At 62.0% G+C, this 20,980-nt stretch overlaps 2 protein-coding genes across 11 annotated transcripts in view; one reads left to right on the top strand and one right to left on the bottom strand.

The window, feature by feature from the left end:
* The first annotated feature begins 298 nt into the window (after positions 1–298).
* UNC13D (unc-13 homolog D) lies at positions 299–14,723 on the top strand. Of its 7 annotated transcripts, none has more exons than XM_082705181.1 (33): positions 299–438; positions 833–980; positions 1,693–1,728; positions 1,994–2,101; positions 2,203–2,262; positions 2,349–2,415; positions 2,659–2,839; positions 3,153–3,197; positions 3,332–3,400; positions 3,586–3,655; positions 3,749–3,853; positions 3,962–4,054; positions 4,138–4,241; positions 5,012–5,129; positions 5,234–5,358; positions 5,478–5,568; positions 5,654–5,710; positions 5,798–5,895; positions 6,000–6,051; positions 6,130–6,263; positions 6,374–6,494; positions 6,822–6,965; positions 7,143–7,241; positions 7,338–7,544; positions 7,719–7,787; positions 8,888–8,967; positions 10,312–10,417; positions 10,505–10,576; positions 10,979–11,062; positions 11,156–11,276; positions 11,514–11,637; positions 12,067–12,263; positions 12,908–14,723. In XM_082705181.1, the coding sequence occupies exons 1-33, from the start codon at positions 314–316 to the stop codon at positions 13,027–13,029; spliced, it is 3,432 nt and encodes a 1,143-aa protein (XP_082561307.1). In that variant the 5' UTR covers positions 299–313; the 3' UTR covers positions 13,030–14,723. The 7 variants fall into 7 exon arrangements, with proteins under 7 accessions (XP_082561307.1, XP_082561313.1, XP_082561309.1 ...); XM_082705183.1 differs by having other exon boundaries at positions 308–438; positions 833–957; XM_082705182.1 differs by lacking the exon at positions 299–438 and adding an exon at positions 600–711 and having other exon boundaries at positions 833–957.
* UNK (unk zinc finger) overlaps positions 14,641–20,980 on the bottom strand; it is a 33,162-nt gene continuing 26,822 nt past the window's right edge. For all 4 annotated transcript variants that reach the window (XM_082705222.1, XM_082705224.1, XM_082705223.1 and 1 more), the window contains 4 exons: positions 20,766–20,954; positions 17,645–17,826; positions 16,847–17,104; positions 14,641–16,092 (listed from right to left, as the gene is read on the bottom strand). In XM_082705222.1, coding sequence (XP_082561348.1) covers positions 15,937–16,092; positions 16,847–17,104; positions 17,645–17,826; positions 20,766–20,954 — 785 coding nt within the window. In that variant the 3' untranslated portion in view covers positions 14,641–15,936. The remainder of the gene's footprint in view (positions 16,093–16,846; positions 17,105–17,644; positions 17,827–20,765; positions 20,955–20,980) is intronic.

Below are 20,980 nucleotides of genomic sequence, written 5' to 3'. Positions count from 1 at the left end.
GTGCGGAGGAAACACCAGAGTACTTCCCTGGGCCTGCACACTGCTGGGCCCTGGCCTGGAGGGGGCTGTGGGCACGCCACCAGTGAGTCTGGAAGCTCTGAGAAAGCCCAGCGCTGGAGCGCTGGAGTGTTCATGTATCTGTCCCTCCTGGCTGGGCAGCACTGCCTCTCCAGCCACCACCTCCGCCCAGCCTCACCCAGGAGCCCCTGGAGTTGGCTCCGGCCCCTACAAGGGCATCTGAAGGGAGCACCTCCTGGCATTCCTTGTGGGGGCGGGGGCTCAGGGCTGTCTCCGCCCTGCTCACCTTGGTGGAATGTCACCTGTGGGCTGGAGCAAGTTGAGCCACCGGCTGCCTGCTGGGGAGACGTCTCCGGAGCCTCCACCCAGTGCCCTGCCCACCCCCACCCTCGGTCTTCGCCTGTTCAGGGAAGTCTGTGGGTGAGAAACTGCCCCCCATCCCAAGCCAGGGTGTCTCCCCTGGGTCCCTGGTCTGGTTGGGCACACCGTCACTGTGGGGCAGGCCCTGACGCCCCCTGCCGGGGAGTCCTGGACCCCCGCACCCCAAAACGCGCACCAGGGCTTCCGTGGGAGGGCGGGGTGGGGTGGGGTGGGGCTGGGCCCGCCCGCTGGGGCCACCTACCTCCAGCGGGAGACAGTTCCTCCCAGGATCCCAGGCCGACGGAAGGCAGGGAGCTGTAGGCCTTTGAGATGGTGAAACCCTGACCAGAACCCGCACACTGGCCAGTCCGACCCCACCCCTCCCTGGCGCAGGGTGGCACCCCGTGCTCTTTGCATAATCCTGTGGCTTCTCTATCTTTCCCCGGCGGCGCAGCGGCCACCATGGCGACACTGCTGTCCCACCTCCAGCGGCGCCCTCCCCTCGTGCGCCAGGCCATCAAGATAAGGCGGCGCAGGGTCAGAGACCTGCAGGATCCGCCCGCCCACAGCGCTCAGGAGGTAGGGGTGACGTCGAGGAGGAGGCGAGTGGCCAGGGTGGGGCTCTGTGGTCTCTGGGCGCGGGAGTCGTCCTCTCACGGGCTGCGGTTGAGGATGCGGTCCCCTTCCTTGCCTGTCGCGGCTCCTGGACAGGGCCTTCTGGGTTGGCCGGCCAGGGTCTGCTGTGTGTTCTCTGGGCCATCCTGGGCCTCGGGTCTAGGGTCGCAGCCTCTCTGAGTCCCCTCCCTCTGGAGGGGCCACCCGCCCGCCCTAGCCTCCGGTCTTCCCGCTCTAAAGACACCTGCTCCACTAGACAGGGGGTGGCCCTGCTGTGGGCCGGGCGGCTTGGGGATCCGCTGAGCGGTCCCCGGCCTGCCTGGCATGACCCTCCGTCTCCCACCTCCACTGCTGGGCCTCACTTCCGCCGCTTGGGTGCGGAGCGTGGCCGCCCGATAAGCAGAGCTGCTTCCTCTGGGGAAGGAAGGGGCCACGGGTGCAGAGAGCTCACGCTGCCGGGGCCGCTGAGCGCCAATGGACCTCAGCCACGGGCCGGGGGCTGAGGAGGGCGGCCCAGGGGCTGGACTGGCAGGAGGCCTGCTGTGGGAACAGGTGTGCGGTGCTGGTGGGTTGGAGGCGGGGAACTAGGGACCCCTCAGCCCCGGGCCCGGCCTGGCCTGCCCTGGGAGGAGGCATTGCTGCTGTCTGAGCCCTGGTCCAAGCCTCGGGGCCACCTTGTCTTTTCACCTTGCTCCCCAGATCGAGCCTGCCTCCCACCACCTCTCCCCCGAGGAGGTAAGAATCGGAGTGCTGGGGAGGCAGGGAGGTGCTGGGAACACAGTCCTTGGGTACTGGCTGAGGCAGGTGGCCACAGGGCGCAGGGGGCGGGGGTGGGGTGGGCGGTGGGCCCTTCTGGGCCTTAACCCGCCATGCCCGTGCACTGTGGGCGCCTTGTCCCAGCTTTGGCTGTGCCGTGTTGGTGCCAGGATGGGCTTGGGGGGCGGGGGCTCCCCTTGGAGTGGCGGCCGGGGATTCCTGAGGTGACCCTGCTGTGTCTCAGCGGGCCCTGCTCTACGAGGAAGCTCTCTACACCGTCCTGCACCGTCTGGGGCAGCCTGAGCCCGGCCACGTGCGCGAGGCCTCGGAGCTCCTGTTGTACCTGCGGGAGGTGAGTGCGGCCCCGCTGCGCCCGCCGACCTGCTGCCCCCACCCGGGAGTCCTCTCTCCCCTGACCTGGGCCCTCAGCCTCCCACGCTCCTGCCCCACTAGGCCTTCCACGTGGAGCCCGAGGAGCACCAGGAGATGCTACAGCGCGTCCAGAAGCTTGAGGTAACCCTGGGCCAGGACCAGCCTGGGGCAGCGGCTGGGAAGCCCAGCTCCCTCTGGGACTCAGGCTCACCCTTCTGTCCTTCTAGAAGCCAATATTTTGTCTGAAGGCAACCGTGAAACAAGCCAAGGGCATTCTGGGCAAAGATGTCAGTGGTGAGCAGGTGGGGGAGGGACCCTGAGCGCCCCCTTCCCAGCCCCTCCTCCTCCCCAGCGGTCTGTCTGTCCCAGAATCCAGCTGGAGCTCCCAGCTCCCAGATGTCCCCTGGGCACTGCTGGCCCCAGGGCCTTTGAATCTGGGATGGGGAGGGACTCTGCCCCTGGATTGGGGTGATGAGGGCGGCTCCCCGGGAAGCCCTGCCGACACCCAGGTGGCCTTGTCCTCCCCCTCCTCGCCAGGATTCAGTGACCCCTACTGCCTGCTGGGCATTGAGCAGGGGGTGAGCGTTCAGGGGGGCAGCCCTGGGTCCCGGCGTCGGCAGAAGGCTGTGGTGAGGCACACCATCCCGGAGGAGCACACCCACCGCACCCAGGTCATCGAGCAGACCCTCAACCCTGTCTGGGAGGAGACTTTCATCCTGTGCGTGGCCCGGCGCCGGCCCGTCCCCTCAGGGAGAGCAGCAGTACTTCCTGGCTCGGGGGAGGGGACTTGGCTTGATTGGAGGCGGGGCCTGCTCTCTAGGCCAGAGAGTGTGGAGGGTGTGGAGGGTTGGGCCCCGCTGGGTTGATCTGGGGGCCAGGCCCAAGCCTTACCTTAGGGGAGGGAGGAGGAGTTTGCAAGAAGGGGCTCAAAGGGGACAGTGGCTAAGGGGGGGCTTGGGAGCTTCCCAGGACAGGCTCTGGTGGAGTCCGGCCCTCCAAGGCCCTCAGCCTGGTCCTTTTCCCCCCCATAGGGAGTTTGAGGACATAAACAGCTCGAACTTCCATCTGGACATGTGGTGAGGGGCCTACCCTGCCCGTAGGGGTCCGGGAGGGAAGGGTGGGCATTCAGGATGGCAGGACCTTCTCCCAAAGAGGTCAAGGGCTCCCGGGACAGCCTCTCTGTCTCCTGCCCCCACCTTGGCCCCCGCAGGGACATGGACGCGGCGGAGTCCGTCAGGCAGAAGCTCGGGGAGCTCACAGATCTGCACGGGCTGCGAAGGTGAAGAGCCGGGAAGAGGCTCCTGGGGGAAGCAGTGTGGGCTCTTTCTGCTCTCCCCGTGTGTGCATGTCGGTCGCTGGGCTACAGGCTCTGTCCAGGCCCAGGGGGCCGCAGGAGGGGGGCAGATCCCCGCCAGACACCTCAGTGTCTTGGCCCACCCCTCTCATGGCCCCTGCCTGGAACAGGATCTTCAAGGAGGCTCGGAAGGACAAAGGCCAGGACGATTTTCTGGGGAACATCGTCGTGAGGCTACAGGTGAGTGGGGTCAGGAAATAGGGTTTCGGGGGAGGGACTCTGGACCCACACCAAGCATGGGTCTGGGCCGCTCCTGCCTCTCTGGCCCCCCAGGACCTCCGCTGCCGAGAGGACCACTGGTACCCTCTGGAGCCCTGCACCGAGACCTACCCGGACCGCGGCCAGTGCCACCTCCAGTTCCAGCTCATTCACAAGCGGGTAGGTCCGGGGCCGGGAGCAGGGCGTCTTCCAATGGCCCGTCCGGGTTGGGCAGGCTGCCCCCAGGGACAGGGTCCTCTCCTCACGGCCACGCCGGCCCCGTTGCAGAGAGCTCCGGCAGCCAGCCGCTCCCAGCCCAGCTACACGGTGCACCTGCACCTGCTCCAGCAGCTGGTGTCCCATGAGGTCACCCGGTACCAGGTACTGCCCTCCCTGAGCTGGGGGAGGAGGGGGGTGAGGGGCCTGCTGGCCAGGTCCTGATACCTTGCTGCCTGTGCCCTCAGGCAGGCAGCACCTCCTGGGACGGGTCGCTGAGTCCCCAGGCTGCCACCATCCTCTTTCTCCACGCGACACAGAAGGACCTCTCTGACTTCCACCAGTCCATGGCGTGAGTGCGCCTGGGAGAGTCGCCTGGGAGGCGCCAGCCTCTCTCTCCCTGCTTGTGCGCCTACAGACTGGCAGGCCGGAGTCTAAGCCTTGCAAGATCTCTGTTTGGCCACAACCATGTGTCAGGCTTTTGAGTCCACTGCCCACTTTAAAAATCTGGAGGTTTTCCATACAGAGTCACAGCTCCAGCTTCCTGTGAACCCCAAGTGCCGTTGTCTTGCCGGGCTGCAAGGGGTCACACATGGCAGAGCGCGGGGCCTCCCCAGCCCCTCACGGCTGCCATTGGCCCAAGTCACTCCCTGACGCTCTCTGAGTCCCTTCTGGGCATTTGAATTTGCTGCCCCTGCCCCAGAGGTAGCCTTGCGCCCCAGCTCCAGGCCTCTGGAGTCAACAGATTGGTGCGCTGGCATTTCCAAATCCCTGGCGAGGGCCCGCCACGTCCCCTGGGCCCTTGTACGTTGTGGGAAGGTGTTCGAGTGCAGGTGAGGTGTGCGGGGCCGGGGCCCACCAGGTGGGTGCAGCCCGGGGCCACGGCGGACACTTGGCACTTGAATAGGGGGTGGACCGAGGTGGGGACAGGGACAGCTTGTAGGACCACAAGCAGGTCGGTATCCCCAGACAGGTGGGGAGCGACGCAAGTTTAATTTACCTGTTTGAAAAGCACCTTCATGGGGGTTCCCCAGGAGGTCGGTGGGGGCAGGGTGTCTCGCTGTTCCCCCCCCAAGTCCCCCTCCCCCCGCTGGCCGGCTGAGGGCTTCCCATGTGCCGCAGGCAGTGGCTGGCTTACAGCAGGCTCTACCAGAGCCTGGAGTTCCCGAGCAGCTGCCTCCTGCACCCCATCACCAGCATCGAGTACCAGTGGATCCAGGGCCGGCTCAAGGGAGAACAGGTGGGCCGTGCAGGGCGACGAGGAGCGCGCGGGGGCAGGCAGGGCTGGGGGAGCTGGCTCTGGGCCCCGGGCCCCCCGCTCAGCTCCCGATGCTTGGCCCGCAGCTGGAGGAGCTGGCCGCCTCGTTCAGCAGCCTGCTGGCCTACGGCCTCTCCCTCATCCGCAAGTTCCGCTCTGTCTTCCCCCTGTCTATGGCCGACTCCCCGGCCCGGCTGCAGTCTCTGCTCAGGTCAGCGGCTCCCCCTTCCGCTCCCTCAGTGAGGTTGGGAACAAGGGGACCCCTCGGGGGGCGCCCGCTGCCACTGTGGGTGGGTGGAGGGTCCCGGGCACAGCTGCCTGTCTCCACAGGGTCCTGGTACAGATGTGCAAGATGAAGGCCTTTGGAGAGCTGTGCCCTGACAGCGCCCCTCTGCCCCGGCTGGTGACCGAGACGCTCAGGGTGCGGGGGGTGCTCACGCTGGGGACGAGGTGGGCACGGACCTGAGCCTGGCAGCCCTCCCCGCTCACCGCCTCTTTGCCCACAGACCGGCACCACCGAGTGGTTCCACCTGAAGCAGCAGCACCATCAGCCCATGGTGCAGGTAGGGGAGCTTGGGCAGGGCAGGAGGGGGCGTGGGCGGGGTGCTCAGGCCCTGTGGGCCTGCTCAGCGCCCCTCTGTCCCTGCCAGGGCTTGCTGGAGGCAGGCAAAGCCCTGCTGAGCCTGGTACAGGACGTCATCGGCGACCTACTGCAGTGCCGGCACACGTGGAACAAGATCTTCCAGAAGTGAGCAGGTGGCTGGGTAGGGAGGTCACCCGGCAGGGGCTCAGGATGGGGACCAGCAGGGCCCCGGAGGTGCGCCCGGGTCACACCTGTGGCCTTCCTTGCAGCACGCTCAAGGTCGACCTCTTCTCCATGGCTTTTGTGGAGCTGCAGTGGCTGGTGAGTCTCCCCCTGGGTCTCCAGCGTTTGCCCTGCACCCTGGCTCCGGAGCCCTGTCCCACTGCCTGCCCTTTGCAGGTGGCCAAGCGGGTACAGGACCACACAGCGGCGGTGGCGGGCAGCCCCATGTCCCCGGAGATGGGCGAGAGTCTATTCCAGCTCTATGTCAGCCTCAAGGAGCTCTACCAGCTGCGACCAGGCCCCACAGACAGGTAGGTGGGCAGCCGGCTGTTGGCACAAAAGAGAAGAGAAAGTCAAGGCGGGTCCGCGCTAGCCCGGGCATTCTCGGGCATTCTCCAGGCTGAGCCCCAGCTCTCCGTAGGGATGGAGTCCTGGCCCTGGATGGCTTTCACCGCTGGTTCCAGCCCGCCGTCCCCTCTTGGCTGCAGAAGACTTACAGCGTGGCCCTGGCGCGGGTGCAACGCGCCGTGCAGATGGATGAGGTAGGCGCGGGGCCTGAGACGGGGGCCCAGCTATGGGGTTTGGGGCTCTGCTGGGACCTCTAGGATGCGCAGAGTTGGTGACCAGCTCTTGAGGCCAGTTGTGTGTACCCCGCTGCCTCCCGATACCCCTGGTTTTAACTGTGGCTTTCCTTTCCAGACTGATCTTTGCAGCCTGGGGGTCTGGGTGGAGCCTGCCTGCCCCTTGTGGCCCCCTGCCCACCTGCTTGGTGGCCGTAGAGGCTCTGAATGCCTGGGGAAGGAAGGAGGGAGGGAGGGGCATGAATCTGGCCAGCCCTGAGCCCTCCGGTCTGCACCCTCCCCCCGCAGCTGGTGCCCCTGGGTGAACTGACCAAGCACAGCACATCTGCCGTGGACCTGTCCACCTGCTTCGCTCAGATCAGCCACACTGCCCGGCAGCTGGACTGGCCCGACCCAGAGGAGGCCTTCATGATCACCGTCAAGTTTGTGGAGGTGCAGCGACTTCACGTGTCCTTCCCCATCTTCCTAGGACAGCCTCGTTTGACGTGCCCTGATTCTCCCAAGCTCTGCCCTAGCAGCCTCCAAGGGGCTAAGTCTTAAATCCCCAAGTCACTGAGATTTCCGTGCCTCCCCGCACTGGGGCCCCCAATTGTCCTCTCCCCACCCCAGGACACCTGTCGGCTGGCTCTGGTATACTGCAGCCTTATAAAGGCCCGGGCCCGTGAGCTCTCGGCAGGCCAGAAGGACCAGGGCCAGGCAGCCAACATGGTAAGGACCAGAGCCGGTTGTCGGTTCGGGGGTGCGGGTAGGGACGGCCATTCCCGGCGAGCTCAGGAGGCCACAGCCCCACGTGCCTGCCCTCAGCTGTGCGTGGTGGTGAATGACATGGAGCAGCTGCGGCTGGTGATCGGCAAGCTGCCCGCCCAGCTGGCCTGGGAGGCCCTGGAACAGCGCGTCGGGGCCGTGCTGGAGCAGGACCAGCTGCAGAACACGCTGCACGCCCAGCTGCAGGGCGCGCTGGCCGGGCTGGGCCACGAGATCCGCACCGGCGTCCGCACCCTGGCGCAGCAGGTAGTCTGTCCCCCTCGCAGGGACCCCACCCTGCCCACCCTCGGCCTCTTCGGCCTGAAGCACCCCCAGCAGGACTTGCCACCCCTCCCTGAACCGAAACTCAGGCTCCCAGTGACCTCACCTGTCCCCACATGCTCACCCCCCGGCCTCCCTCCTGCTGTTCTGTGTCCCCAGCTGGAGGTGGGCATCGCCACGCACATCCAGAAACTCGTGGGCGTCAAGGAGTCTGTCCTGCCTGAGGATGTGAGTGGCCCTCCCCACTCACCATTGCCAAAGGGGCTTAGGGTGGTAGGGGCAGAAGGCCTTGGGTGTCAGAGATGAGTCCCCCAGACTTGGGCAGGGAATGTTCCCTCCTGGGCCTCGGTTTCCTGCTTGGATGCTTAAGGGGGCAGGGGTGGGTCATTCCGCGGGCTGTCCCCAAATCCGCCTGGGGACCGCACGCAGGTGGGGAGGGCTTAGCCTCGCAGCCGAACTGATAGGGGTGTGCAGCCTTCTGAGTTCCCTGTTTCTGCGAGCCCGCTGACTCCGGCGTGCCCACCTGTCCGGGGGCAGACCGAGTGATGCCACCTTTGTGGTCTGCGAGAAGGTCACTCCGTCATTCAGCAACCCTCTAAGCGCTCTGTCACGGGCGTAGATTTAGGCACGGAGGTGTGGATCGGGGAGGAAAAGTGATAAAACTCCTGCCTTCCCGGAGCTCACATTCTGCCAGGGGAGGTGGAGGAAGAGCCAGAACCATAGCTGTGCCTAGAATTACATGAGTGTGTGTGTGCGGTGACGTGCTAGTAAGTACAGGAGAAAATGAAGATTTGTATTCATATTTGTGCTTTTTTTTTTTAAAGATTTTATTTATTTATTTGACAGACAGAGATCACAAGTAGGCAGAAAGGCAGGGAGGAAGCTCAGCAGAGAGCCCAATGTGGGGCTCGATCCCAGGACCCTGAGATCCTGACCTGAGCTGAAGGCAGAGGCTTTAACCCACTGAGCCACCCAGGCACCCCTGTGCTTTTTTTTAAAGATATTTTTAGACAGTGGTAGAGAAGGCCTTACTCAGAGAGTGACAGCTGAGTCAGGACCTTGAGGAAGCGAGAGAAAGATCCCTGAGGGTTTCTAGGGGAGGGCATGGCCAGACCCTGCAGCAGGACAGTGCACGGGCCGCTGGAGGGCCCTGGAGGAGGCAGGGGCGGCCGGAGCCCCTCGTGGGCAGGGCTCCCTCAGCTCCGGCACACATTCTGAATGGAGCAGGCGAACGCTCCTGGCCCTCTTTCCTCTTCTGAGTCAGGGCATGGGCAGTCAGGGCATGGGCGTGGGCCAGAGCCAGACTTGCCGCCCACCCCTCTCCCCAGGCCATTCTGCCCCTGATGAAGTTTCTGGAGGTGAAGCTCTGCTACATGAACACCAACTTGGTGCAGGAGAACTTCAGCAGGTATGCGGCGGCCTCCCGCTCCGTGCCCCCCCCCGCCCCGCCCCTCTTCCCTGGCCTCAGCCATTTTCGGGGGAGGATGCAACCAGCCTCTGCTTAAGTGCTCACTCCTAGAGACAGGGAGCTCACTACTTCACACACCTGCCCATTTCCCTTCAGGCTGAGCAGAAAGCTGCCTGCCCTTTCTCCCTTAGCCCTGGGTTTTCTGTCCCTCCTAACATTACAGGCAACTGGTGTCTCTCCCAGGATCCAGGGGAACTTCTCGTTGGGGTCTCTCTTAAAGCAGGGGTCCGGCACAACAGGCAGGCAGCAGGATTAGAGGTCAAGGACGTGGGCTCTGGCCCACCTGGATTCAGACTCTAGTTCTGCTGCTGCTGGGTGGGTGCGTTGAGCGGATTACTCAAGTTTTCCATGCCGACAGTCACAGTTCTGGCCTCTAGTGAGGATCAAGTGAGTCACATGGGGTCCCAAGCGCAGCCCCTGTGCAAAGGAAGTGGTCGGTGCTGAGCTGCCCGACGATGACCGTGGGTTCTCCCCACAGGAACTGGGCTCTGAGGTTGCTGCCCCTCCCCCCGGAGGTCCACTCCCGGTGGCTCGGGGGGGCCCCAGGGAGCCCACTGTTGTTATTTCTTGGGGCACAGTATGCCAAATGTTCAGCCGAAACAGTTAAATCTCCACTGCATGGACTTGACTCACTACAGTCTCAAAGGCAGTTAGAACACTGGTGCACAGGAAGCACGCGAATCGCGAACACACTCAGTCCATTACCTGCCGTGAATGCGACCTTCCCCACTCTTAATGATGCAACCCCATTTTTGCTTTTTGTGCTGAACCATGTGACTCTCCTTTGACATGTGATTTCCGTTATTTCAGGTAGTTAGCAGGACTGTGGCTTGGTTGCTACTTTTTTCTCCCCAAGGGGTAGTAGATGCTAATCCGGGTCGACCTCCTATTCCTTCTGGCCACTCCCATATTGAATCATCATTCTGTCACTGGGGTTCCAGGCTCCCCGCCCCACCTTCTTGTGGGGGGTTGATAATCCTACTGAGGAAGGTTCTTTGCTAGGTTGTGAAGCGTGTTGGTTGGGACTGGCCCCATCTGCCCCCTCGCCCCGCTCCCCTGCACTTGTCTTCCCTCAGGAGACCAGCCCTGCCTCCCTCCCTCTACTCCTGCCTGCTGCCCTGGTCCCTGCCTTACCTGAGAAGCCAGTGGGAGTGGGAGCGTGGGCTGGGGAAGAGCTGGGGGTGAGCTTGGGTCTCTTTCTCAAGAGTGTCTCTGCTTCCTCCTCTTCCACCTTCCTGGGCTGGACTGGTGTCCCTCTGCACTTCCCCACCTCCCCCTGCGCAGTCTCCTGACCCTGCTCTGGACCCACACGCTCAAGGTGCTCACGGACGCGGCTGCCTCCCAGCGGAGCTGCCCCCTGGCCTCCAGCAGGCTGAAGATTGCGCTGCAGGTAAGAACAGCTGGGCCAACAAGTGATCACGCTGGCTGGAGACAAGTGATAATCCGGGTGAGGTCACCTCTGCCGTCTCACCCCTAGAATCTGGAGATCTGCTTCTACGCAGAGGGCTGTGGCCTGCCACCCGCGGCGCTGCACACAGACGACTTCCAGGTAGGGGGCTTTTGGTGAGCTGGCGGGGTAGGGGGAACCTGCCTTTCTGTGCTCACCTGTGTCCAGGACGAGCTGCGTAATTTACAGGGCCCGGCACAGAAAGAAAATGTGGGCCCCCTTTTCCAAAAATTACTAAGAATTGAAAGACAGCAACAACAGAGCATTCAACCAAGCAGAAGCTTCTTTAAACTCGGTGACGGGGCGGCTGTGCAACTGTGGGGGGGGGCACAGCTGTGAAGCCCACCCTGTCTGTGCCTCGGCTGTCCCCCGGGGCCACCCCAAGGGTGCGTTCCCCAGCCGAGGCTCCCCGACAGCCGGAGCTTTGCTATCACTTCGCTGCCGGCACCGGACGGGGGTGACTGGGACAGCTCAGGGGGCTTCTCAGCTGCGCCTCGTTCCCAGGCTCTGCAGAGGGACCTGGAGCTGCAGGCGGCTTCCAGTCGGGAGCTCATCCGGAAGTACTTCTGCAGCCGCATCCAGCGCCAGGTGAGGCTCTTTCCCTCCGCGCCGCCCCCGGCGCACCTGCAGCCCCGCCTCCCCTCCCCTCTGCCCCTCACGGGCCCCGCGCTCCACCCCTAGGCGGAAACCACTTCTGAGGAGCTGGGGGCGGTCACAGTCAAGGCTTCCTACCGCGCCTCTGAGCAGAAGCTGCGTGTGGAACTGCTCAGCGCCTCCAGCCTGCTGCCCCTGGACTCCAACGGTGAGTGCGGGCTGCCCACCGGCTTCTCCCCGCGTCCTCACTCTGTACCCCACAACGTCCCCCCGCGTCCCTGGCTGTCCGCTCTCCCCGGAGGGAGCGCTGGGTGCATTTCCTTCGTGCTACCAGGAGGGGGCAGTGCTGCTGAGCAGGGCCCAGCGGCCGGAGCTGGGCACTGGAGGCGGGGAGCTGGATAGCCTTGGCAACGTCATCTCCCCGGGTGACCTCCCCACTTGCCAGGCTCCAGCGACCCCTTTGTCCAGCTGACCTTGGAGCCCAGGCACGAGTTCCCTGAGCTGGCCCCCCGGGAAACCCAAAAGCACAAGAAGGACCTTCACCCCCTGTTTGATGAGACCTTTGAATTGTGAGTGGGTTCCCCTGCTTGCCCCCCTTCCCCAGCCCTGGACTCCCCTCCCCGGTTCTGAAACGAACGCATTTGGGTCCCCGGGAACAGGGGTTTGCCGGGACCTGCAAGGAGTGGGACTGCAGGGGAGAAGGCCCCTGCCTGTTGGACTAGAGGCTTGCTTCCAGGAAATGGTCCTGCTCCTGAGGTGCTCTGTTCCCCAAGACAGGAGGGTCTGGGGAACACAGGCCCCGGGTTTAAAGTCCCAGCCCGCAGAGGCCACGTCCTCAGAGCACACGCCAGGCTGAGAAACGCCTTTGCCATCCTAACCCCCATCTGTCTGCCCTCAGCCCCGGCCTGTCCTCACGAATCAGAGATGAACGGTGTGTGGGGGGTGCCGGGGACCATGTAGGGGGCAGGCCGCCGAGCCCAACTCTCTCCCCCATTCAGCCTGGTGCCCGCTGAGCCATGCCTGAAGGACGGAGCTTGCCTCCTGCTAACGGTGCTGGACCATGACACGCTGGGGGCTGATGACTTGGAAGGGGAGGCCTTTCTGCCACTGCGCTCGGTGCCAGGCCTGACCGGGACTGAGGAGCCTGGCGAGGTGCCGCAGACCCGCCTGCCCCTCACCTACCCTGCACTCAACGGTAGGCCTGAGCCCCGGGGCAGAGGCTGTGGCCCAGCATTGGGGGTACAGGGGAGGGGCGGCCCGTGAGGGTCAGGCAGTGGCCCCAAGGGAAGCGAATGAAGTTGGGGTCAGAGGAACCCCCCCTTGGATGTGGAAGCCAGCGGAGTCAGCGTGGGGTCTCGTGTTGCTGAGACACGAGTGGATCTCTCGGGCTGATCGGGAGAGCAGTGAAATCTGGGAGGCCAAGTGCCGTGTGACTGCAGTGTGGCGGGGGGAGAGGCTGGGTCTCCGACGGGGGCACACACGCCAGGCATTCTCCAGGCTGGACGGTAAGAACAGGTGACACGTCTGAGCACTTACTACGGGCCGCCTCATGTGTCAGCTGCTAGTACAGCTATGTTACAGACGGGTAAACTGAGGCACAGAGAGGTTGGACCCCGAGGCACATCTCACTTGGCCTCTTCCAGTGCACGTTGGGTCGGAGTGTCGGTGCCAGCGCCGACATGCGTCTCGCCTTATCCGTCAGGCTGTCTTGTGAGCTTGGCTGGTGTGTTTCCTGGTTTCCAGAATGGCTGGAGAATGGGTCTATGCTGTGCCCCCTGCCACTACCCAGGCACTGCCTCCCCCCGCCACAGTCTGACGCCCGAACGCCTCTCTCCACAGGGGATCCCGTCCTGCAGCTGCTGGAGAGCCGGAAGGGTGATCGGGAGGCCCAGGTGTTTGTGCGGCTGCGGCGGCAGCGGGCCAAGCAGGCCTCCCAGCACGCCCCAAGGCCAGGGCAGTAGCAGTGGAGGTTAGGGATGGGGCTGCGTGCCCAGCAGGGGCCGGCTTTCCTGAAAGGTCTTAGTGCCAGCCCCCCAGCATGGCCGAATGCTCCAGAAGGACCCTGCAAGTCTGGGCCCCAGCGTGAAGATCACCCCTGGTCCTTCTGCCAGAGCAGGGGCCCGTGGTGCTGGTGCCAGGACCCTGTTAGTATTTATCTTCCCTCCTTCCTGCCCTGAGGCCGCCCTCAGCCGTGGCCTCTGCCTTTACCAGATGGCAGCGCCGGGGGGCGGGGCAGCGGTCTGTGGCCCCTTGGGGAGACGCCGCGCCGGGCTCTGGCAAGCCCGCTCAGCCCCCTCTTTCTGGCAGGCCCATTCCAGTCACGGGGTGGAGGTTAGGCTCCCTTGGGCCTATTCTTGAGCACCTAACCTTGGTTCACTGGGGCTAGTGAACAAAGCCTCCTGCGGAGGGGAGGGGACCCTGCCAGAGACCAGGCTACAGCTGCCCTCGTGGCTAGGGCAGCGGCTGTAATGAGGGGAGCCTCAGTCCTCTCCCAGGCCGGGGAGCCTCGAGCCAAGGACCTTCTGGCTTTCAGAGGTGAAGGCTGGCAGGCAGTGGGGTTGGCAAGGAGGAGCAGAAGCAGAAAAGTCAGCTTGGCCAGCCAGGTCTGCTGAGGACACCTCCTCCTCCCTGGGACAGTATCTGCCATTTAGGGACTTTCTTAGCAAAAATAAAAGAAGAAAAAAATCCCTTGTCCTCTAAGGAACTATACTGTCGGCCTGCATTGGGGCCCAGATTAGTCAGGCCATGCAAACCCCCTCCTCAGCCGTCAAGAGGCCTGGGGCCTGGCCCACCCCTCACTCCCCCATGTTCTAGAGCAGGCGTGGGAGTAACTGATGCACAAACAGGGCTTCACACAAAACACGACTAGGCATGTCCGTTTGTGGGTGCTGCCCGGCACTCCGATGGGAGCACTGGGAGTCCGGGGAGGGGGCGGTTCTCCCATGAGTGAGGGCTTAGAGGAGCAGGTCCTAGGCCAGGTTGGGACTTAGTCCAGGTGGACCCTGTATTGGTAGTCAGAGCCCAAGGCCAGGTTGTCATTCTAGCTATATGACCCTGTTTGGGTCCCTTAACCTTTGTACGATGTGGGCTGGAGATCAGATGAGATCATCTTCAAGACTCCTCCAGCTCTGAACCTGAGCCCCACACAGAGCCCAGTGGGTGCATTTTCTCAAGGCACAGGCTAGGCCAGCTCTGAGCAGGGGAAGCAGGTGGCTCAAAGGCGGAGACCCTCGTCCTCCTTTTGAGAGAGCAGTAGGTGTCTGCCTCTCTGGGAGATGAGGGGCCTGTCGTCTTTCACCAAACAGGCATCAGGTTCCAGCCAATAAGTGGGTCCCAAGCCTAGGAAGTCCCCAGGACTAAAGGTCTCCCAACTCATTCGCACGAGCAGGCCTGGGTGGGAGGGCACTTGAGCTCCGTCTAGGGGCCTGGAGCCACCTGGGGGCTTGAAGGTGGCGGCAGCTGCCTAGCCACACCTTGGGTAGAGGCCTGAGCTCCTCCGGGGGCCGCTAACTCATCAGAGGCTCTTACTTGGGGCCCTACTCTCCCTCACCCCCATGTGAACAAGCTACGGCTGTAAGTTCATATTTTATTTCCAATAGGTTTGGAGCTTTGTTGATTTTTGAATTTTTGTAAAAAAAAGTTTTCACTTAATTCATTGAAAGCCCTTTCGTGCTGAGCCCAAGGGGGAGCCTGGGCCAGGCCAGACCCTTCATAGCCCTCTCGCTCCCACCCCAGACCCCGAGCGCTGGGACAAGGGCGGCTTCCCTCCGCCCGCTCTGCCCCTCCCGCCCCCGCTGCATCTTTCTGTACAGAACAATTTTTAAAATGGAAGCTAAGACACAATATACATTGGACAGGCACGCACACACACGTACACAGGCGTCTGCTCCAAACGGGCAGGACGTCAGCTGCACTCAAGAGAGCACCAAGGAATGCATACGGAGCCCCTCCCGGCGAGGAGCGCAGGGCCTACGCCCCGCCTCGGTCCCCAGTCCGCAGCTCCTTCCCGCCATTTGCCCCGCTAGCTGCCAGAGGGGGGGCAGGGACGGGGACGCCGACAGCAGCTAGAGGGTTATGAAGAGGGCAGTGCCAGTCTGGTAAGGGGTCCTGGGGCCAGGGAGGCTGCTCTGGGGGCCCGGAGGGAGAGGACTGAGGAGGACTCCTGGCCTCAGGAACCTGAGGGGTAGAACTCCCGGGCCTTGCCCCTCAAGGAGCTTCAAGGGCCCAGGCATGGGAGCGGGGCTGGCCCCTGCAGCTTTGGCCTGCCAACCCCAGACTAAATACACATTTGGTAAACCTAGGAGCTAGGCTGGCTTAGACCCCAGCACACCCCCCCTTCTCAAGCCTCGTGGCTGGGAACCAGGTCTGGCCCTGGGGATGTCCACACCCCTGGCTCTGGCCATGGCCTGGGGAGGCGCAGTGAACAGGGCCTGCCCTGAAGGCCTGGCTCCTCCCCTTGGCCCCTTTCAGCTTCCTGCTCGGGCCCCAGGAAAAAGTTCAAACTAGTTAGTTTTTCCTACATTAAAAAGAGACAGAAACATATCCCCTGCCAAAAAGCCGGTGGGCAATGAGGGGCCTTTGTCTCTGCGGTGGAAAAGGAGAGAGTGGGCAAGGGCCGGGCTGCAAAATAGTTTTTTCTTTTAAAAAGTGCTTGGTAAGTCTGTTTTAAAGTGTGTGTCTATATCTATGTACAGATATACACACGGACACTGTTCACACACTGCTGCCCACGCATACCTGCACACGTACAGAAATGTATACATATAATCATATACATATACATACATACATACATACATACATATATATATACTTTAAAAAGTCCTAGGTAAGAAGATCTGAGCCGGGCCGGGGCCAGGCCTGCAGGGTCACGACTGGAGGGTGTGGGCGCGGCTGGGCTGGCAGACGGGGCAGTCGCTGCCCTCGGCACAGAGCTCGCACAGCACGGCGTGTTGGCACGGCAGCAGCGCTCGGTTCTGCTCCTGACACTTAAGGCATTTCACCGACTGCATGTGGAACACGGCCTGGGGAGGGAGGAGGATGCGGTGTTCACCGGCCCGGCCCTGGCAGACAGGCAGCGCGCTCCGCATTCGCTTCAGCCCCCTTGGGGCGAGGAAACCGAGGCACAGAGCTCCGCAGCACGCTCGCAGGCCTCCGCCAGCAAGCCAGAGAGCAGAGCTGGAGTTCAGGGTGCTGCCCTCAAGGCTCCCAAAGTCTGCTCCCAGCCCCCCTGGGGATGGGGGAGGCCCAGGGCTGCTCCACAGCTCCTGCCCTGACAGGCTCTTCCTCCCACAAAGCCTCTGCCTTGTTTGCTCCTGCAGCGACCCTCAGTCCCCACAGGAGAACAGTGAGGCCTGGCTACAAATGCCCGGAGAAGGAAAGAATGTGCTTTTCTGCTGTGCCATGCTCCCTGGGCATCCAGCTGGGCACCTAGGAATGCAAAGTAGCCCTGGGGACCTAACCGTTCTGGAACGTGTGCTGGTATGTGCAGAACTCACGAGAGGAGAAGCACCTTGATGCCACTGAAGGCCCAGGCCTAGTGACGTGTCCTGGGTCAGCACTGCCCAGAACGAGGGTGCGGCGGGCACTGCTGCGTCTCCACCTCCACCTTTGTCACCTCCCCCAGAAGGGACACTTCCTCCCCTCCAGGGCAGCATCCTGGGTCGACCCAGCAGGTGGGCAGAGGCTCTCAGAAGGAAGAACCATGGACCCATCAGAGTCCAAGTCCTGAGGCTACTGTATGCCCCTCCCAGCGCTCCCCTAACCTCCGGGGCTGACCTTGTCCACTTGTTCCAGGTGGGCCCGCAGCTGCTTCTGGAGGGAGTAGAGCGTGGAGAGCGAGAGGGCCTCCAGGTCAGAGAAGGTGGGCAAGGCCTGCGGGTCGGGGCCCGAGTGCAGCCGCTCCAGCTCTTCCTGCAGCTTCTTAACCTGCCCCTCCAGAGCGTCCCGCTGCTCCCGGGCCAGCTCGCACTCGGCGCCGGCTGCACTGGCCCGCTCACCGGCCTCCTCTGCCTCCTTCTTCCAGGCATCACAAGCCTGTGGGCCCAACACACAGCGCCTCATCATGACGGCCCCCTGCCCCCGTGTCCCCTGCAAGCACCTCTCTGGGAGCCTGCATGGGCCACTTGTGGCTGCAGGGCCTGCTGGGGAGGGAGGAGGCGGGCACTGCCTGCAGAGAAGAGAGATGTCAGGGCCCGCGAGAGACCCTCTGTAGGCAGGGAAGGGGGCTGAGCCCAACACAGCAGGGGAGCACTAGGCAGATCTGGGGATGCCGCAGATGGACAGAGGAGCCATTCTTAGAATCTAGAACCTTGGACCTGGAGCCCTGGGAAGTTAGGGCTTCTGGGGAGAGGCCAGCGGTGCTGTGGGACCAAACCAAATAACACAGTGGGAATTCCGGGCCTGGGACACCAGCCACCCCAGGGTCCTGACTGGCAAGGTAAGTGTTTCCACGGGAGAAAGGAGGGAATACAACTGAGTTTCTGCTGCCCTCCCGCTCCTGCGCCTGCTCTAAGATGGGCTCGGGCTGGATGCCGACTGGCCCTGGGAAGGCGAGTGGGTGTGGGCGCCCAGTACCTGCTTAGCCTGCTTCCAGGACTCCTCCCACTGCTTGATGGTGCCGTTGGCTTCCTCGAGCTCTTGCCTCAGCCGGGCCAGCTCAGCAGCCCCTGGCCCTGACAGGAAGGCCGGGGAAGTGCCTGGGGAGAAGCTACCAGAGGCAAAATGCTCCCAGATGCTGCTATTCATCCCGTTCAGACCTGCCTCAGGAAAGGGAGGAGCATTAGAGCCCAGAGGGTTTCAGGCCTGAGCCCAGGCCCTGGTCCTGTCCAACCCTGTCTGGGAAGCTTCAAGCGAGCTGGGCAAGGCCTCAGCAATGTCAGGCTGGGGAGCCTCACAGGAGTGTGCAGGGCGCATGGTCGCATCAGACCTACTTGAGCACCACCTGCTACTCCAAGTTTGGCACTTCGGAGGCTTGGCATCCTCAGCATTTGCCTCATAGGGTGATTCAGGGGACTTGGGAAGTGCGCCAGGGAGAGGAGCTTTACAGGTGGGAATCTGTGACTGTGAACTGACATCTGGGCTAGAGGGAAGGGGAGCCTTCTTGCACCTTCTGTAAGGCTTGGGAGGAGTTCAGGGGCAAAAATGCAGCCCAGAGCCTCAGATGATGGCACAGCTAGAGCAGGAGTAGTTCGGGGAGCCCTGGGTTCTTTCCCCTTGTCTTACGATAAAGAAACAAATAAGGGCGCCTGGGCAGCTCAGTGGGTGAGAGCCGCTGCCTTCGGCTCCGGTCATGATTCTGGGGTCCTGGGATCAAGCCCCATGTCGGGCTCTCTGCTCAGCAGGGAGCCTGCTTCCTCCTCTCTCTGCTTGCTTCTCTGCCTACCTGTGATCTCTGTCTGTTAAATGAATAAATTAAAAAATCTAAAAAAAAAAAAAACAAAAACAAATACACTGTTGCTAAGAATCATGCAAATAGTAGGGGCGTCTGGGTGGCTCAGTCGGTGGGGCGTCTCACTCTTGGTATCAGCTCAAGTCATGATTTCATGGGTCCTGGGATCAAGCCCCGTGTCAGGTCCCACCCTCAGCAGAGGGTCTGCTTGAGATTCTCTCTCCTCTGTCCTTTCCTATGCTCTCTTTTTTTCTTTTTTTAAAAGATCTTATTTATTTATGTGACAGAGAGAAAGAGATCACAAGTAGGCAGAGCAGCAGGCAGAGAGGGGGAAGCAGGCTCCCTGCTGAACAGAGAGCCCGATGCAGGGCTTAATCCCAGGACTCTAAGATCATGACCTGAGCGGAAGGCAGAGGCTTTAACCTACTGAGCCACCCAAGCGCTCCTATGCTCTCTTTCTCTTAAATATGTATTTTTTCAAATTGTATTTGAGAGAATATAAGTGGGGCATAAGGACAGAAGCAGACTCCCCACAGAGCGGGGAGCCCGACACCAGGCTTAATCCCAGGACCCTGAGATCATGACCTGAATCTAAGGCAGATGCTCAACCAACTGAGCCACCCAGGTACCCCATAAATAAGTAAATCTTACACAGACACAGACACACACACACTTAGGAAGTAATAAACCCAATACACATTCAGGGCATCTGACTCCGAAGGCTCACTCCTTCCAGTGCACTAAGCCGCGTGGTCCTCCAACCACACACTTGCTGTCTTCTGACAGCGGATTACCTCTGTCCAAACACCATGTGTCTTGCTCTGCGGCCCCTGGGGCAGCCCCCATCTTCCAGAGGGGCATCCATATCCACGTCTGGCCTCCTTCTGCCCACACTTATCCTTCTAATAATTTCTGTCTTACTCCCTTCCCCACTTATCTAGCCAGGATGTTCCAGAACCCTCCAAGCAATACAAGTATATCCAAAATATGAGCGATGCCATCCTGTGTGGAGAGCCTGAGAGGTGCACAATCTATGAGCCTATGTGCTCAGGGGCGAGAACTCAGAACCAACCAGCCCGCCCCAGCAGCGAGCTCTTCCCAGGCCCTCCACTCCACACTCAGGCAGCATTTTCTCTCTTGGAGAGGAGCCACTTCCTCTCTTGACCGTCCAGGTCAGGTCCCCGTTACTCTGAATCACAAACGAGGCCTCTGGCTCCACCCAACAGCGACAGTCCCTAAGTGTGCTCTGGATGTCTGTGCTCCTCTGCCTCCCTGACCAGACCATGGCTCCACGCCAGCAGGGACTGCTGAGCTCACAGTGCACCTAGAAGCTCTGCTCAACTACACGGAGAAGGAATGAACAAATGTGTGGCCACCGAAAGGGCTACAGTCAAGATGCTTCCAGAATCCGAACAGGTCAGACAAATGTAACCGAAAGCATCGAACCCTGACAGACTCAGCATAAAATGGAACAGCCCCTTCCAAACCAGAAATATGCTAAGACAGCAACGTGCTGCCCTAATCTCTGGAGTGAGATTAGCGAGCTCCCAGCCTGGTCAGGACGTCAAATGTGGCTCAGAGGCTGAGGCTCCGTGTGACCAGGAAGCCCAGCACCCTCAGTGGGGGTTAGTCCTGATCTGCTCCAGCAGCCACTGGGGCTGGGGAACGAAGAGCAGAGGCGGCACGTTGGGTACAGAGCCGCTGAATACCCACACCCGCCTGCCCACCGGTTGGGGAGCCTGTGGCTCGCCACTCCCTACTTCTACCGGCTGTGACGGTCCGCACCATTCTGAAGCCGCTGTGCAGCAAATAGCCTTTGGGGTTCCAGTGAGGTCTGCTTGGTGTCTCTGTTTATTAGGAAGACCACTCTGAGCCTACTCAGATTCTTCCCTTTGTCTCCTGTGAAGCTGGCTGTTGGGAGCCCACCTCCCCCAGTTCTGGGTGACCGGGCAGAACCAGCACGCGGGCATGAGCAGCACCTGGGCCCTGGCGCTGGAGGCCGCGGCTTCTCACTGCATGCGGGCCCCAGACCCAGCCCTTCCTCACGTTATTCCACTTACGCCTCATCACCGTCTTACGAGGAGGATGCTGCCATGATACAAATTTTAAAGCAGAGGAAACTGAGAGGCTAAGTTGCTTGTCTAGGTTTATCCAGCTAAGGGAGACGTAGGACAGGGACCCGACCCACCTCCAAGCCATAAGTCACTGGCTTCAACCTCCATTCTGCACTGCCTCTGGCTGTGGACAGAGTGGCCAAAGCACCTTCCAAACCTGCCCCAGGTCTCAGAGACACGCACCCCCTCTTACCCAAAGATCCATGTGATGCTGAGGTCCCCAGAAATGTGTTTTCTGACTGGCTCAGGTGGCCCTGGGGCTGCTGCAGGAAATGTGAGGAGAGGCTGACAGGAGGGGACGGGGATGCCGAGTGGAAGGAAGCAGAACTGCCCAAGGAGCCGGGGATGTTCACGGGCGCAGAGCTCTGCAGCAAACTGCCACCTGGAAGAGAGGCCCCGGAGGCCCAG

This window comes from Mustela nivalis (assembly GCF_964662115.1).
Source record: "Mustela nivalis genome assembly, chromosome: 17".
In the NCBI taxonomy this organism is placed as follows: Eukaryota; Metazoa; Chordata; class Mammalia; order Carnivora; family Mustelidae; genus Mustela; species Mustela nivalis.
The sequence above is the reverse complement of the archived record's forward strand: the minus strand, read 5'-3'. Positions and strand labels throughout refer to the sequence as shown.

Bases quoted from the DNA above. Each gene is read 5' to 3' on its own strand.
- UNC13D (XM_082705181.1), top strand. From the start codon at position 314: ATGTCACCTGTGGGCTGGAGCAAGTTGAGCCACCGGCTGCCTGCTGGG. The intron at 11,638-12,066 runs GTGAGTGGGTTC...TCCCCCATTCAG, and splicing joins TTTGATGAGACCTTTGAATT to CCTGGTGCCCGCTGAGCCAT. The intron at 12,264-12,907 runs GTAGGCCTGAGC...CTCTCTCCACAG, and splicing joins CACCTACCCTGCACTCAACG to GGGATCCCGTCCTGCAGCTG.